Source organism: Tamandua tetradactyla, chromosome 4 (assembly GCF_023851605.1).
Source record: "Tamandua tetradactyla isolate mTamTet1 chromosome 4, mTamTet1.pri, whole genome shotgun sequence".
Classification (NCBI taxonomy): Eukaryota; Metazoa; Chordata; class Mammalia; order Pilosa; family Myrmecophagidae; genus Tamandua; species Tamandua tetradactyla.
Genome location: NC_135330.1, coordinates 117,476,161 through 117,489,692, shown reverse-complemented (window position 1 = coordinate 117,489,692; position 13,532 = coordinate 117,476,161). Strand labels below are relative to the sequence as shown.

Below are 13,532 nucleotides of genomic sequence, written 5' to 3'. Positions count from 1 at the left end.
GCAGTTTGGCGGTTCCTCAAAAAGCTGAATATAGAATTGCCATACGACCCAGCAATACCATTGCTAGGTATCTACTCAAAGGACTTAAGGGCAAAGACACAAACGGACATTTGCACACCAATGTTTATAGCAGCATTATTTACAATTGCAAAGAGATGGAAACAGCCAAAATCTCCATCAACAGAAGAGTGGCTAAACAAACTGTGGTATATACATACGATGGAATATTATGCAGCTTTAAGACAAGATAAACTTATGAACCATGTAATAACATGGATGGACCTAGAGAATATTATGCTGAGTGAATCCAGCCAAAACTAAAGGACAAATACTGTATGGTCCCACTGATGTGAACGGACATTCGAGAATAAACTTGAAATATGTCATTGGTAACAGAGTTCAGCAGGAGTTAGAAACAGGGTAAGACAATGGGTAATTGAAGCTGAAGGGATACAGACTGTGCAACAGGACTAGATACAAAAACTCAAAAATGGACAGCACAATAATACCTAATTGTAAAGTAATCATGTTAAAACACTGAATGAAGCTGCATCTGAGCTATAGGTTTTTGTTTTGTTTTGTGTTGTTTTGTTTTGATTTTACTATTACTACTTTTATTTTTTTCTCTATATTAACATTCTATATCTTTTTCAGTTATGTTGCTAGTTCTTCTAAACCAATGCAAATGTACTAAGAAATGATGATCATGCATCTATGTGATGATGTTAAGAATTAATGATTGCATGTGTAGAATGGTATGATCTCTAAATGTTGGGTTAATTTCTTTTTTTCCGTTAATTAAAAAAAAAAAAAAAAAGAGAAGGGATAATTGGAGATGAAGGGATACAGACTGTACAACGGGACTGGATATAAAAACTCAGAAATGGACAGCACAATACTACCCAATTGTAATGCAATTATGTTAAAACACTGAATGAAGCTACATGTGAGGTATAGGTTTTTTGTTTTTGTTTTTTTTGTTTTTTTTCTTTCTATTATTGTTTTAATTCTTATTCTGTTGTCTTTTTATTTCTTTTTCTAAATCGATGCAAATGTACTAAGAAATGATGAATATGCAACTATGTGATGTTATTAAGAATTACTGATTGTACATGTAGATTGGAATGATTTCTAATTGTTTTGTTAATTCTTTTTTTAATTAATAAAAAAAAAAAAAACAAAACAAAACAGAACAAAAAACATGTGAGGGGTGTTCCATCCTTTGACTCCAAATAATATTCCATCCTGTGGAAATACCCTAGCACAACACAATCCCTTAAACAATTCACCTACTCCTTTTTTTTTCTAACCTGCTTTAAATAAGAAAATTGCAGTTTGTTTCTCTACTAGAACGCTATTTTTGTGCTAAAGACTTTTTTCCTTTTTTTGTTTATTTGTGCTAAAGCATTTTGAAAGACAAGGGGGAAAAGCAGCATTTGCATCTATGGAGTACCATGAACAATTTTGAGCTAAAAATAATTAAATTCTTACCCTGTTAATCAGTGCTGAGTGCTGCACATTACGTGCCAAAGCACAGTAGAGCTTAATAGTATCTCCTTCCAAGAGATCCTTGCCATTTTCCTTTTATTCATAAGTTCTATAGGGAAGGAAAACCATGAGCTGTCATGCTGGGAACTTACTATTTATTTACTAAAATCAGGCCCCTAAAATAGACCCAATATAAAACTGTGAAGGGAAAGAGCAGGAATGTGGCAGTGAATTTACTATTTATTGTGTGCTGAGAAGACACACAATATTAGGTTTAAACAGCCTCTAATATCATTTACTCATTCAGCAGATTTAGAGCCTTAGGGCAATGTCAATTACTCAACAAAAATGTACTATCAACTTTCAAACTAAAAAAAGGAAATGCACAGAGTGAATGGTGATGTGAGCATATTTTTAGACAACTGGTTAGTCATCTCCCAAGAAATCCAACAGGATGGCATTATTTTGACAAATTCATTAAGTTCCTCAGCCTGATAGGCTCAAAATCTATTTTGTCATCCAAAACTGAGGGCAAATCTATCTCTTAGGAGAATACTAAAGGCTGGTATATAAAAGCAGAATTGCAACATATTACATTGTAATGAAACTGCAACTTCATAAAGACTGTATGATACACTAGTTGCCATAATCAGCATATTATTATTTGAAGTGAGATGGGAATGAGAAGCCAAATCCTCATCAGAAGGTTGCTAAGGTTGCTTGGTGAATATGGACTCTCAACAAGGAGGGTGAATTAAAAGGATGGTCTTAATGGAATCAGATGCATCAAAAGTCTCAACTTATTTTCCTCATGTCCTAAACAAGGTTTAGATGGGCACTGCTAACACTAGCCTTTTCCCACACTGAACAATCTATATTCTGCATGGCAGTCTTTCTTAGAATATTGTAATAGAATTAGTCAAATAACACATGAATCTGCACATTTATACTCAGATCCATACTCTAAAACAGATAGCTTCTTTCCTCCCTACCAAATGCTTATCTCAGTGTAGCTCCAACTACGAACAACATCTACTACAAAGAGAACCATGATAGTCCCCTTTAAAGAGTTAACATACTTTGGATATTTGGATAAAAATGGTAAATGCCTCACAAAATAGAGAAAAGGTTTCACTGTGTTCTAACTGAAGAATAGGAAATTTTTGTAGGAAGCAATAAATCTCCCCACAACTCAAAATTATAGTTGAGTCTACTAAGAAGAAAAACACCATAAAAGACAACAAGTGGAAACGGAGGGAATATGAAAGCATGACCTGGTACTCTAAATGCTATTTTAGTATCACCTAGAACAGTTGCCAAAAAGTGTCTCATAGGACACTGGTGACTCTCAAAATGTAAAAGCTATGCAATGAAAACAGAATTCTAGATTGTATTTTGAAGTGCATTTAGAAAACATAAAGAAAAACAAAATTATATAAGTTTATGTATAGTAGGAATTCTCAGGGACTTTAATATGTAAATGTCAAATGTGTCTCGGGAGGAAGCGCTTTGTATCCAATATGTGCTACTAGCAAGTATTTTATAGGGTAACTTGAAGTGCTTTTCAAATGTTTTTCTTTTTAATTAAGAGATCCATTTTTTCAACCCAAGATAAAACATAAAAGCGCAGGTACTCCAGTTGAAGAATGCATGTACAACAAAAATGTATTTTATTGAAGTTAAAACAATAAGCAGTATCATATATTTGATAAATATTATTTCATTTAAAAAGAAATAAACACTTACAGCTGAAATCCTTCAGTTCTGGCGCCAGACTATCATCAGTAGCCATTTCTATTGCAGCATCTGCCAGATTTTTTTCTAATGCTGAGCTTGCAAGAGTAGGTAAAAATCTGAAGAAAAAAATGGAATGATGATGTCAGAACTTTCTGTGATTCTGAAAAATCTGTTAATCCATACAGACATCCTTAAAATTTCAACCAATTATTTCCTGTGAAATCCAAATTATACATAGTTTTATAATAAATAGAAGCTTCAAATTCTATATAAATATGATTGTTAAATCTCCTTTAATAAAAAATAAAACTCATTTGCAATTAGCAGTACTCATTTATACACAATATTCTTCAGAATTACACTTAAAATACTTTGTGTTCTTAAGTGGTTTTAATATACCCCATAAATCCTGTTTATGTATTTAACTTGCTTATAGATAAAACAACACTTTAGCCTGCCCCAAATTGACTTAACTGAATTTAGTAAGGCTAGATTAATGAGTCATTCTTTGCTTCCTAACACAAATTATTGAATGGAATTAAGATTATCCAGTTTAGTTTTTCCTTGTCAAATACAGCCCCATTTTAATCTCTTCTGGAAACAATCTGTCAAAATCAAAGATACCTTCTAAAAAAGGAAAGATTAAAACAGCATATTTATCTGCAGTTTAAGGTGGTTTTAGGACAGAATCAATAACTGACCTTGAAAATAGAATGTTTAAGACTACCCCAACGCTGCAAGCATCTTCAAAAAAAAATACCTGTGGTAACCCAATTTGACAACTGTGTACATTACCAAAATAACAATTTGCTAAGTAACAGAGCATTCTCCAACTACAAATAGATTCTTTGAACATCAAGTACTTGGAACAGGAAATACAGTTTCCTAACCATGCAAAGAAAAGTTGATACCTGGAATTTATGATCCCCAAAAAGTCAGAAAAAATGATTTTTAATCCATAGCTACTTCTGAAATACTACTATAAATTAACCACAATATGCTATAATGTTCCAAATAAACGTACCAAGAATTTACCACTTCTAATTTAGGCTTTCCACAGCCCTCGATTTTTGGCAATGGTTCCTTTCACAGCTCTGATAAGGTCAATAATAAGCTCGAAGCTTATCCAATAATAAGCTCTAACCAATGAGAGGTGACGTGAACCAGAAGGCAAACAGATGAGAATGTGAAGTTCTGATAGATTTCCCTTACCTATAATATTTCAACCCACACATCTGACAACAACTATCTCTAACCTACTGCCTCATTTTGGCCCTAGGCTATGGTGGAGGGGAAATTAAATAATTGTAGACCAGGGCTTATTAGCTCAGCATCCTGTCAGACTTTCTGCTGTCATCTTTGACCTGTTGTCACTCATTGGATTCTTGTTCATGAACATGCCCTCACCTTACCTCTCAGATCCAGTTACTGGGTTCTTGCCTTGTTTCCTGAACTCCTATCTTGGCACCCTGATCTACCTGCCTCTCACAACTATCTCTTCCATCAGAGCCCAGCCTGTGAATAACAGGCTCTATAGCTGCATCTCCATTATTTCCTATCAGACCTCCTCTATTGAAAACAGCCATTTCCAAGCTTTGTTTACTGTCCCCTGACATCTATACAGTTTGTCAAGGCATCCTCACACTGTTTCTATACTGGTACTTTCAAGGTTGCTCACCAAAGCCTGTAGAAGACAGCAAATATACCAAGTAAGCTTCCTTTTCAATGGCAGTGCCAGGAATTGCTGACCACTATGGCATTCTCTCGCTGGACTCAAACATCCTTCAGAGTTATTCTCAATCTTAAACCCAGTCAGTACTATAAAATAATCAGAGATGGCATGAAGGTTGAAATATATTTACATCTAGAATCTATATTCTAAAGGCTATTGGACCACCCAACAAATGAGAAGGAGAATGGAGCATATCACTTGGTATGTGGTCACTTCATTTTCTTCCTAGATTTCAAGAGATTAGTTAACTGCTTCCTTCCCACCACTCACTGCTATTTTCTATTTGTTTTTTTCTCTCCTTTACTGGCCTTTGGTAAAATATGTGAATAAATTATTGAAATATCACTGTTTCTAACCTACCTATAACCAATGCAAGTACATATCCTGCTTCAAATTTTTAAAGTATACATATAAAGTATATATATCTTCTTTTATCATCATTATCTCCATCATTATTAACTACCAAAAAATAGGTTATTGGAAAATCTCTAGTCCCATTGAGTCAATAAAAAAAACTAAAGAAAGATTCAACCACATTTAAAAACCTCAGAACAGAAGTAGTTAGTCTAGGCTAGCACAAATAATTATGTCTTTATTACAGGAGCGGAGCAGAATATTTATATTAAAGAATAAAATAAGGACAGTAGCATAAAAAGATAGAATAAGAACAGGGGATGCTCCCAAGTGAACAGCAGTGGGAGAAGGGGTGACAGTAAGAAGAGAGAGAATGACCAAGGTACTCAGAGATGTCAGGCAGCCTTTTGACCTATATTTACAATGTGTAATTGAATAATTAATTATACTTATGATTTTAAGTTGAAACCTTAAATTTATACACAGTATTATAATATTTAAGATAAACTAAGGTTCATCCATTTAAAAACTTAATTTGTTATATTTGTAAGTTATTTCATTTCTCAGGATGGTTTTGCTTGTTAATTCAGAGATCTGAAGTATAAAATAATGACTGCTGAATAAACAGAATATATAAAATTAATGACTGCTGAATAAACAGAATAGCCTAGAGAAGGTCTAGATTTTGGAAATTACAGACTTAAAATATTGAATATCAGTTTTTAAAACTAAAAAGAAATTCCTGAATAGTCTTTACTGCATGCAAAATCATTCTTCAGGACAATTCACATCTACGATGATCATATAAAATTGCGCATGATTAGTACTACCAGGCTTGTGCTTATTTCAAGTTAATTAGATTAATAGTTTAAATAGAGTGGAAATCTTATTTAGATATTATTTATTTTATGCTACAAGGGAATTTCTGAAAAGAAAAGTGGTAAGCAAATGGAGTTTTTGGTGAATGGAATAATTTTTTCATAACCTAAATTTCAGAGCTAACATCTTCACTTCTGATTAAATTCATATACATCTGCCTAAAATTTCTATGCTAAAGGATCATCATGTTAAGATTTTCTGGAAGTATATAAGTTAATGAAATGCAAAATACTTGGAGTAGAACTGCTATTTATAGGAATTCTCTAATTCTTTATATATAATATTTTGGAATGCAAATTAACAAAAAAATGTCCTAATCTAACTTTTCTTTCCTCTGGCCCCTTAGGGATTCAAATATCTAGAAAATAAATTATGCATCTAACTCAAAATTGATGTACATATTATTAGTTATGCGGGTGAGGTGCTTAGAGTCATTCTTAAAGATGAAGAAATGTTTCATTCTGAAATTGAGTAGCAAAAACAAAAAAATGAATAATATTTAAATATTTAGATTTAAATTTAATAATATTTAAAAATTTAAATTAAAACAAGTCTATTTGATACATTTAACATTTAATAAATTTAGGCTAGGGAATTTCTTTTGATTTTGCATATTTAATAAAATATTTCATGAATGCAAATTATGTGGATTTTTGTGTTAAAATATTCCATAAAATTTTATTTCTTTTCATTGATTCATGGGAATGAGCCCATATGGAAACAAAACACTTTATGCACCAGTAATTGTTTGTTCCTGCCTTCCATTGCATCATCTTGTAAAGGTCAGTATAAAGGCTTTGACTCTATAGCTTGCGAATGGCAACATATCATGCATAAACAAGATAGCTGTTTTACTATTCACTTCTGTTTACAAAGGGTCATGGGGTAATGATAAAATTAGTTTTACTGTGATCAGCTGATAACGATAACTCTGGAAAAATCAGCTGGCCATTTCATACAGTGAAATACTGCTATGAAAAATAAGCATTTATTTGTTTTTCCATTTTTTTTTTTAAACTGTTATGTCCCCCAGAAAAGCCATGTTCTTCTAATCCAGTCTTATGGGGACAGACCCACTGCTGGGTGGGACCTCTTTTTTTTTGATAAATATTTGACATTTATGCTATGTTCTATCTTATGCAACTGATCATGCATAGCAGATATTAATGAACTAATTCAACAAATGAGCAACTAAACTTCAACAGGCAATATACTAAATGCTTAGAATGAAAAGATGAATAAAAATCTGGTCTCCATGTTCCAAGAACTCCCATCTTATAAGTAACAGTTTTTTTTTATTATTAATTAAAAAAAAAGATTAACTAACACAACATTTAGAAATCATTCCATTCTACATATGCAATCAGTAATTCTTAATATCATCACATAGATGTATGATCATCATTTCTTAGTACATTTGCATCGATTTAGAAAAAGAAATAGCAAGACATCAGAAAAAGAAATAAAATGATAATATAGAGAAAAAAATAAAAATAATTTTTTTTAACTAACCATTTTTTAACTATGAAAATTTCAAGAATACAGAAAATTACAAAAAATATTAAGCCTTTGATTTGTAACTATCTCTAGAGGCACCTGTTATATTGAAATTGCTATCTTTCTTGTATTTTTCTATTGTTATGTAAATATATATGAGTTAATACATAGCACTATTTTTGTATTTAACATTTTATATAAATACCATCCACACTAAATATCCTTTTGAAATTTGATTTTTTCACTCAATATTATGTTTAATACAAATTTATATATTCATTCTCTACTGAAGGAACTTAATGTTATTTCCAATATTTCATTATTAAAAATAATGATACAATGAACACTGTGGTCCATACTTTGTTGTATACATATTTAAACCCATATGAGGTAGATATCAAAAAGGAGACTTGTCAGAAGATGGGGTATTAACATATACAGGTGTAAAAATTCTGTGAGATCAACCCCACAGTGAAGAAACATTTATCCCAACAGCAGTGATGAAATTTCATTTCATTTCCTTCCACTCACAAAAAAGTTAAATTTTTTGTAAGTCTGATGAGAATGAAATAGCAAGTGATTATTGTTTTAAATTTCATTTCCCTAATCAATAATTAGGTTGAGCACCATCTCAAGAGTTTATGGGTCATTTGGATTAATCTTTCTATGCAAGTTTATTCATTTTTGCCTTCCTTTTCCTTATTAATTTATAGTACTTTCAGTCTCTGGATACTGGTCATTTCTTGATTAAAAATCTTGTAAAAAACATTTTTCCCAGTTTGCAGCTTATAATTTAGAGAGTTACTAATCTATTTAAATTTTTTTCTTTTTGACAAATTTAGGGAATATACATAAATCTAGAAAAATTATCATTTTTAATTATGAATTTTTATTTTTGCTTTGAGATAAAGTAGAAAATTTAAATTTTAACCAATTATTGACGAGTCTATATATCCTCACAATGATTTATAATGCTGCTTCTAACACATACTAAGTTCCCACATATATATGGGCCTGTTTCTGGGATCTATTGTCTATTCTAATAGTCTACTTATCTTTCCTTGGACCAATACACACTGTTAAAATGAATACAGCTTAAAAATGGATCTTGAAACCTGATAGAATATGCGCACTCTACTTAAACTTCTTTACAATCTCCTTTTTATTGGTTCTTTATATGTCTGTGCCAATTTTGATATTAGCTTATCAAATACACTGAAAACCTGATGGAGTTCTGATCAATTACATTTATATAATCAATGTAGAGGGAGAAAAAACAGCTTTACAATATTGGGTCTTCCCTTCCATGGACATTTCCTCATTGTTTGATACCAGAATATTGGAGCGTCATTGATTTTGATGCATCAGTAACTTCACTGAACTCTATTTGTTCCAATAATGTTTTTCTTTGGATTTTTAATGTACCTAATAATACAATTTGGAGCAAATGCACTGGTGAGAAGTGCAAACAGGTTAACATTCATGTTTTATTTCTACTTCTAAAGGAAATTCCCCAATTGTTTCACCATAAGAATATGTTTGTTATAAGTTTTATTCTATTAAAGAATTTCCCTTCCATTTCTGGTTAACAAAAATATTAATAGCTTACAAATGTTTTTTGCTTTGTTTCATTTTGTGTTTAGGTTTGGTTATTGGATTTTATCATTTAATAAAAAGATAACTTTTTCTCACCAACATATTAATACAATGAATTCAAATAACAGTATTGTTGAATCTTCTTCATATTCTTGGGATAATTCTAAATTGTTTTCATATTTTCTAACAGGCTGCATATCTGAACTAGTTGATAAATACATATGTATTTTGACAGCTTCCAATATTCTCAGATGCTTAAGTGTTTCTCTATATTTGTTTTCCAACTTTGATCACTGTTGGTTATTTTTTAGATAATCTCTCATTATTTTATTTATTTATTTATTTATTTATTTAATAAAGGGAGTTCAGAGTTGATTCAGGGCATATCTAACAGTCTGTAGAATACTTCATATGTGATTACTTCAGTCTAATATAACCAAAGTATTAGTTTCCCTTAAGTTCCCAAACTGCCTGCATTGCTGAGCAATGACTATGTCTATGAACTCACATCTGTAACCAAGTTCTAGCTTAGAAAAAATTGGAGGTAGGTAATGAAGCCATCTCTCTGTCTATATTTTCTTCAGTTTAAAACTGAAATATGAGCAATTGAAGCATTTATTTTTCTAATTTTCATTTGGAAGTCTAATGTTTCTACTTAAAAGAATAATGGAACTAAAATTGTATTATTTCTTATAGGAATTAAGTATTCAGAGATTTATCATGAAGACACTGGAGAGGAACCTCATTTTTGATATTTATACTGTAGCTAGAACAAATTCAAATCACAACACAGAGAACATAATTTTCTAAGATTAATTGCCCACTAACTAAAAGGATTAGAGAGGACAATTGTAGATTCTACTAAATTAAAAGTAAATTCTCTTTAAATTCCTCTTCTTTATCAAGGAATGAATGGATAACAGGCAAAGCTACTATAAAATGAATTCCAAGATCACCTGAAAATAATCTAAAAGAAATCTCTGGACCTAGAGGAACCACGTGATTAATCTTTTCTTATTATCATGCAAAAGTAATCCTGTTTGAAAATCCTATAAGCCAAATGTGCTTGTTTGAAACTGTTATCTAACCTAGAAAAGTCAAGTTCTTTTAATCCTTATCCAATCTTGTGGGGGTAGACCTATTGTTCGGGTAGAATATTTTGATTAGGTTGTTTCCACAGAAATACAACCCACTGAACTGTGAGTGGGGCCTTTTGGTTAGATGGACATGTAACTCTACCTATTCAAGGTAAGTCTTAATTAGCTTACTAGAGTCCTTTAAGAGAGGAACATTCTGGAGAAAGCTCAGAAACACACATCTGGGGATGCAGAAGTTGCTGAGAGAACCTTCTGAATTCAGAAGCTCGGCAACTCTGACATTGCCAAGTGCCTTCCCCTGTGACAGAAAAACCCTGGAATCAGCCTTTCTTCAGTGAAGGTATGTTCTTACTGGTGCCTTAATTTGGACATTTTCATGGCCTTAGAATAGTAACTTGCAACTTTATAAATCCCTTTTATAAAAGCCAATCCATTTCTGATATATTGCATTCTGGCAGCTTTAGCAAAGCAACACACCAATGTTTTGTAATATCTTACCAATTGGTATGAAAATATTAGTGTAGAGTGAAGAGAAGTTACTTTTGTTACATTTGGGCAAGAGGGCAGCACGTATTAAGCAGGGAAAGTGCCTGTAAATTTGGACAGTAATAAATGCAATATGCTTAAAGAGTTCTGGCTCAGAAGTCACATGAACCAGAATTCAAATCCCAACTTCATTATTTACTACTGTGTGGCTTCAGTAACTTACTTTCAAGTTTTCTCACCCATAAAATATCTAGTAAAATTGTTACGTCTAAATAAGATAAATGGAAAGATGTTAGTGCAATGCTTAAGGCTCACAGGAAACAGACAATAAATTTTAGTTGCTGCTGTTGCTGGCCTAATAATTTCTTAAAACAGAACAATTTCTGATATAACTAAAAATTCAAATCAATATTTTTGCAGACCTGAGCATCCAGATTATTAAACTTCTGTTACTGTTTTAGCAAAGAGGCAGAGACTTTAATTCAATGAGAAAGGAGAATGAGGTTACCTGGAAAGGCAGGCTTTATTAACAGCACGATGCAGATTTTCATTGGGATATTGTGACAGGCGACGAGAAATACGCAACAGTTGTCTGGTTGAAAGAGATGCTGCCAATGACTGTGCCTATCAAAAGGCAAAGACAACCTGTTAAGTGTCTTGCTTCAATTTGTTCAAAGTTCCTTGAGATGGAGGTCACAACAAAATTCATTTTTTATGAAGGACAAGGTCAAATTTAAACATGGTCTGTCAATAAATTACTAAGAAAAATAAACAGAAACCAATTTATACTTTAAAATATCCATGAATCAGCAGGCAGAGTTCTTGCCTGCCATGCCGAAGACCTGGGTTCGGTTCCTGGTGCCTGCTCATGCAAAAAAGAAAAAATCCTTGAGAACAATTTAAAAAAAAAAATCAATCTATAAAAAGTGTTTATCAATTAAATTAAACTGAAATGTTTTCATTGTGCTAAGTGCCGTGTACGCATGGTTTGGGGTGGGGGTTGGGTAGAGGATGGGAGCATGTTGCATAACACAAGTCACACCTGACTTACAAATTACCCTTATGAACAATTAACTATTTGTTCATTTCCTACACAATGTAGATCTGTTAAAATATCTAGAAAATGTTTCAAGCTTTGAGCACATCTATGGGTTCTAAAATGGAGAACAGGAATTGTGGACATTTCAGGGTGCCAACCACAGAGGTGTCAACCCATATGTCACGAGTGAGAGTTTGCTGTCTGGAATCCTCCTATAGTGTCAGAATAATTTCATCAAATTCAACTAACAGAGTAGAAAGTGTAGAACTCAGGACATGGAGAGTACTCAATGAATATATGTTGACCTGAACTTGAAATTATCTGGTAGGGAGCATATTATAATGGTACAGTTTACAAGCTTTGGAATCAGATAAATTGGGCTCCCATTTAGTAGCTGAGTGACTTTGAAAAATTACTTAATTTTAATTTAATACTTAATTCTAAGCCTCATTTCTTCATCTCTAAAATAAAGACAATAAGGATCTAATCTCATAAGGTTGTTATGAGGATTAAATGAGAAAATAATTCTAGAGACAGAGCCAAGATGGTGGCTTAGTGAGCTGTGTGATTTAGTTCGTCCTCCAGAGCAGCTAAGACATAGTCAGGAACAGTACAGAACAACTGCTGGGGCCGAGTCAGTGACTGGACACACAGCGTAACCCAGTCTGGATTAGCTGGACCAGCTGCAAGGCCCCCAGAACCGTGAGCTCTCTGAGCCATGGTAGCCGGACTCTTCCCCCAGAGGCTGCTTCCCAGAGGAGAAAGGAAAGGGACTTTACTAGCATGCAGGGGCTGACTGCAACCAAACTCCAATTATGGAATTAATTAACAAATTCTAACTACTAAAAATAGGCCCCCAGCTCAGCTGAACCTTGAGTTAAAGTGGAGGTCGTTGGTTTTTGCCCTGGTGCAGAGGGGATAGGACTGACAGAAAAAGAAAAAAGAAAAAAAAAAACAGAGGTTTTTTTGGATCTGAAAAGGTCTAGGCCCTGCAGGAAAGGAGGAGGCACATAGGACCTGGAGATAACACATAGCAACACACCAACTTAAGCTCTTGATTGGTAAATCTGAGGAATGGGGTCCTGCTCTGAAAAGGACTTTTCTTTTACTCTTTTGTGGCTGTGTTTCTACAGCTTCATTAATGTTTGGATGCAGCTACAAGGTTTCTCCAGCTCCACTGCCCGAGGCATAGGCAGAATTCAGCTTCTTTGAGAGCATGTCTGGAGCCTGTGCCTTCCCCAGGAGAGGAGTGGGACGTAGCTCAGATGGAATCCCTCCCTCAGGGAATTCAGACCCAAGGGTCTGGAAAGGTAAAGCGATTAGAGCTAGCCTACAACCTCTCCTCTGTCTTCACCATGCCCCCAGAAGGGAGAGTCTGCTGAAGTTAAAGGTACCACATCACCTTATGCTGGTGGTACCTACAGGCAGAAAAGCATACTGGGCAGGATAGGAAAAACACAAAGTGCACAGACTTCATAGAAAAGCCCTTTAATCTGCTGGGTCTCACCATCAGGGAAAACTGACGCAGGTGACTCTTTCCTCCCGAGAGGAGACCAGTTTGGTCTGGGAAAATCTGACTGGGGTCTATAATACCCAAGTAGACCCTCCTAAGGGGTGGAGGAAAGGC

At 33.5% G+C, this 13,532-nt stretch overlaps 1 protein-coding gene across 2 annotated transcripts in view; it reads right to left on the bottom strand.

Moving 5' to 3' along the window:
* The window catches only part of VWA8 (von Willebrand factor A domain containing 8), a 631,595-nt gene that overhangs the window by 358,546 nt on the left and 259,517 nt on the right, over positions 1-13,532 (bottom strand). For both annotated transcript variants that reach the window (XM_077158362.1, XM_077158361.1), the window contains exons 17-18: positions 11,375-11,490; positions 3,235-3,341 (exon numbers count right to left, since the gene is read on the bottom strand). In XM_077158362.1, coding sequence (XP_077014477.1) covers positions 3,235-3,341; positions 11,375-11,490 — 223 coding nt within the window. The remainder of the gene's footprint in view (positions 1-3,234; positions 3,342-11,374; positions 11,491-13,532) is intronic.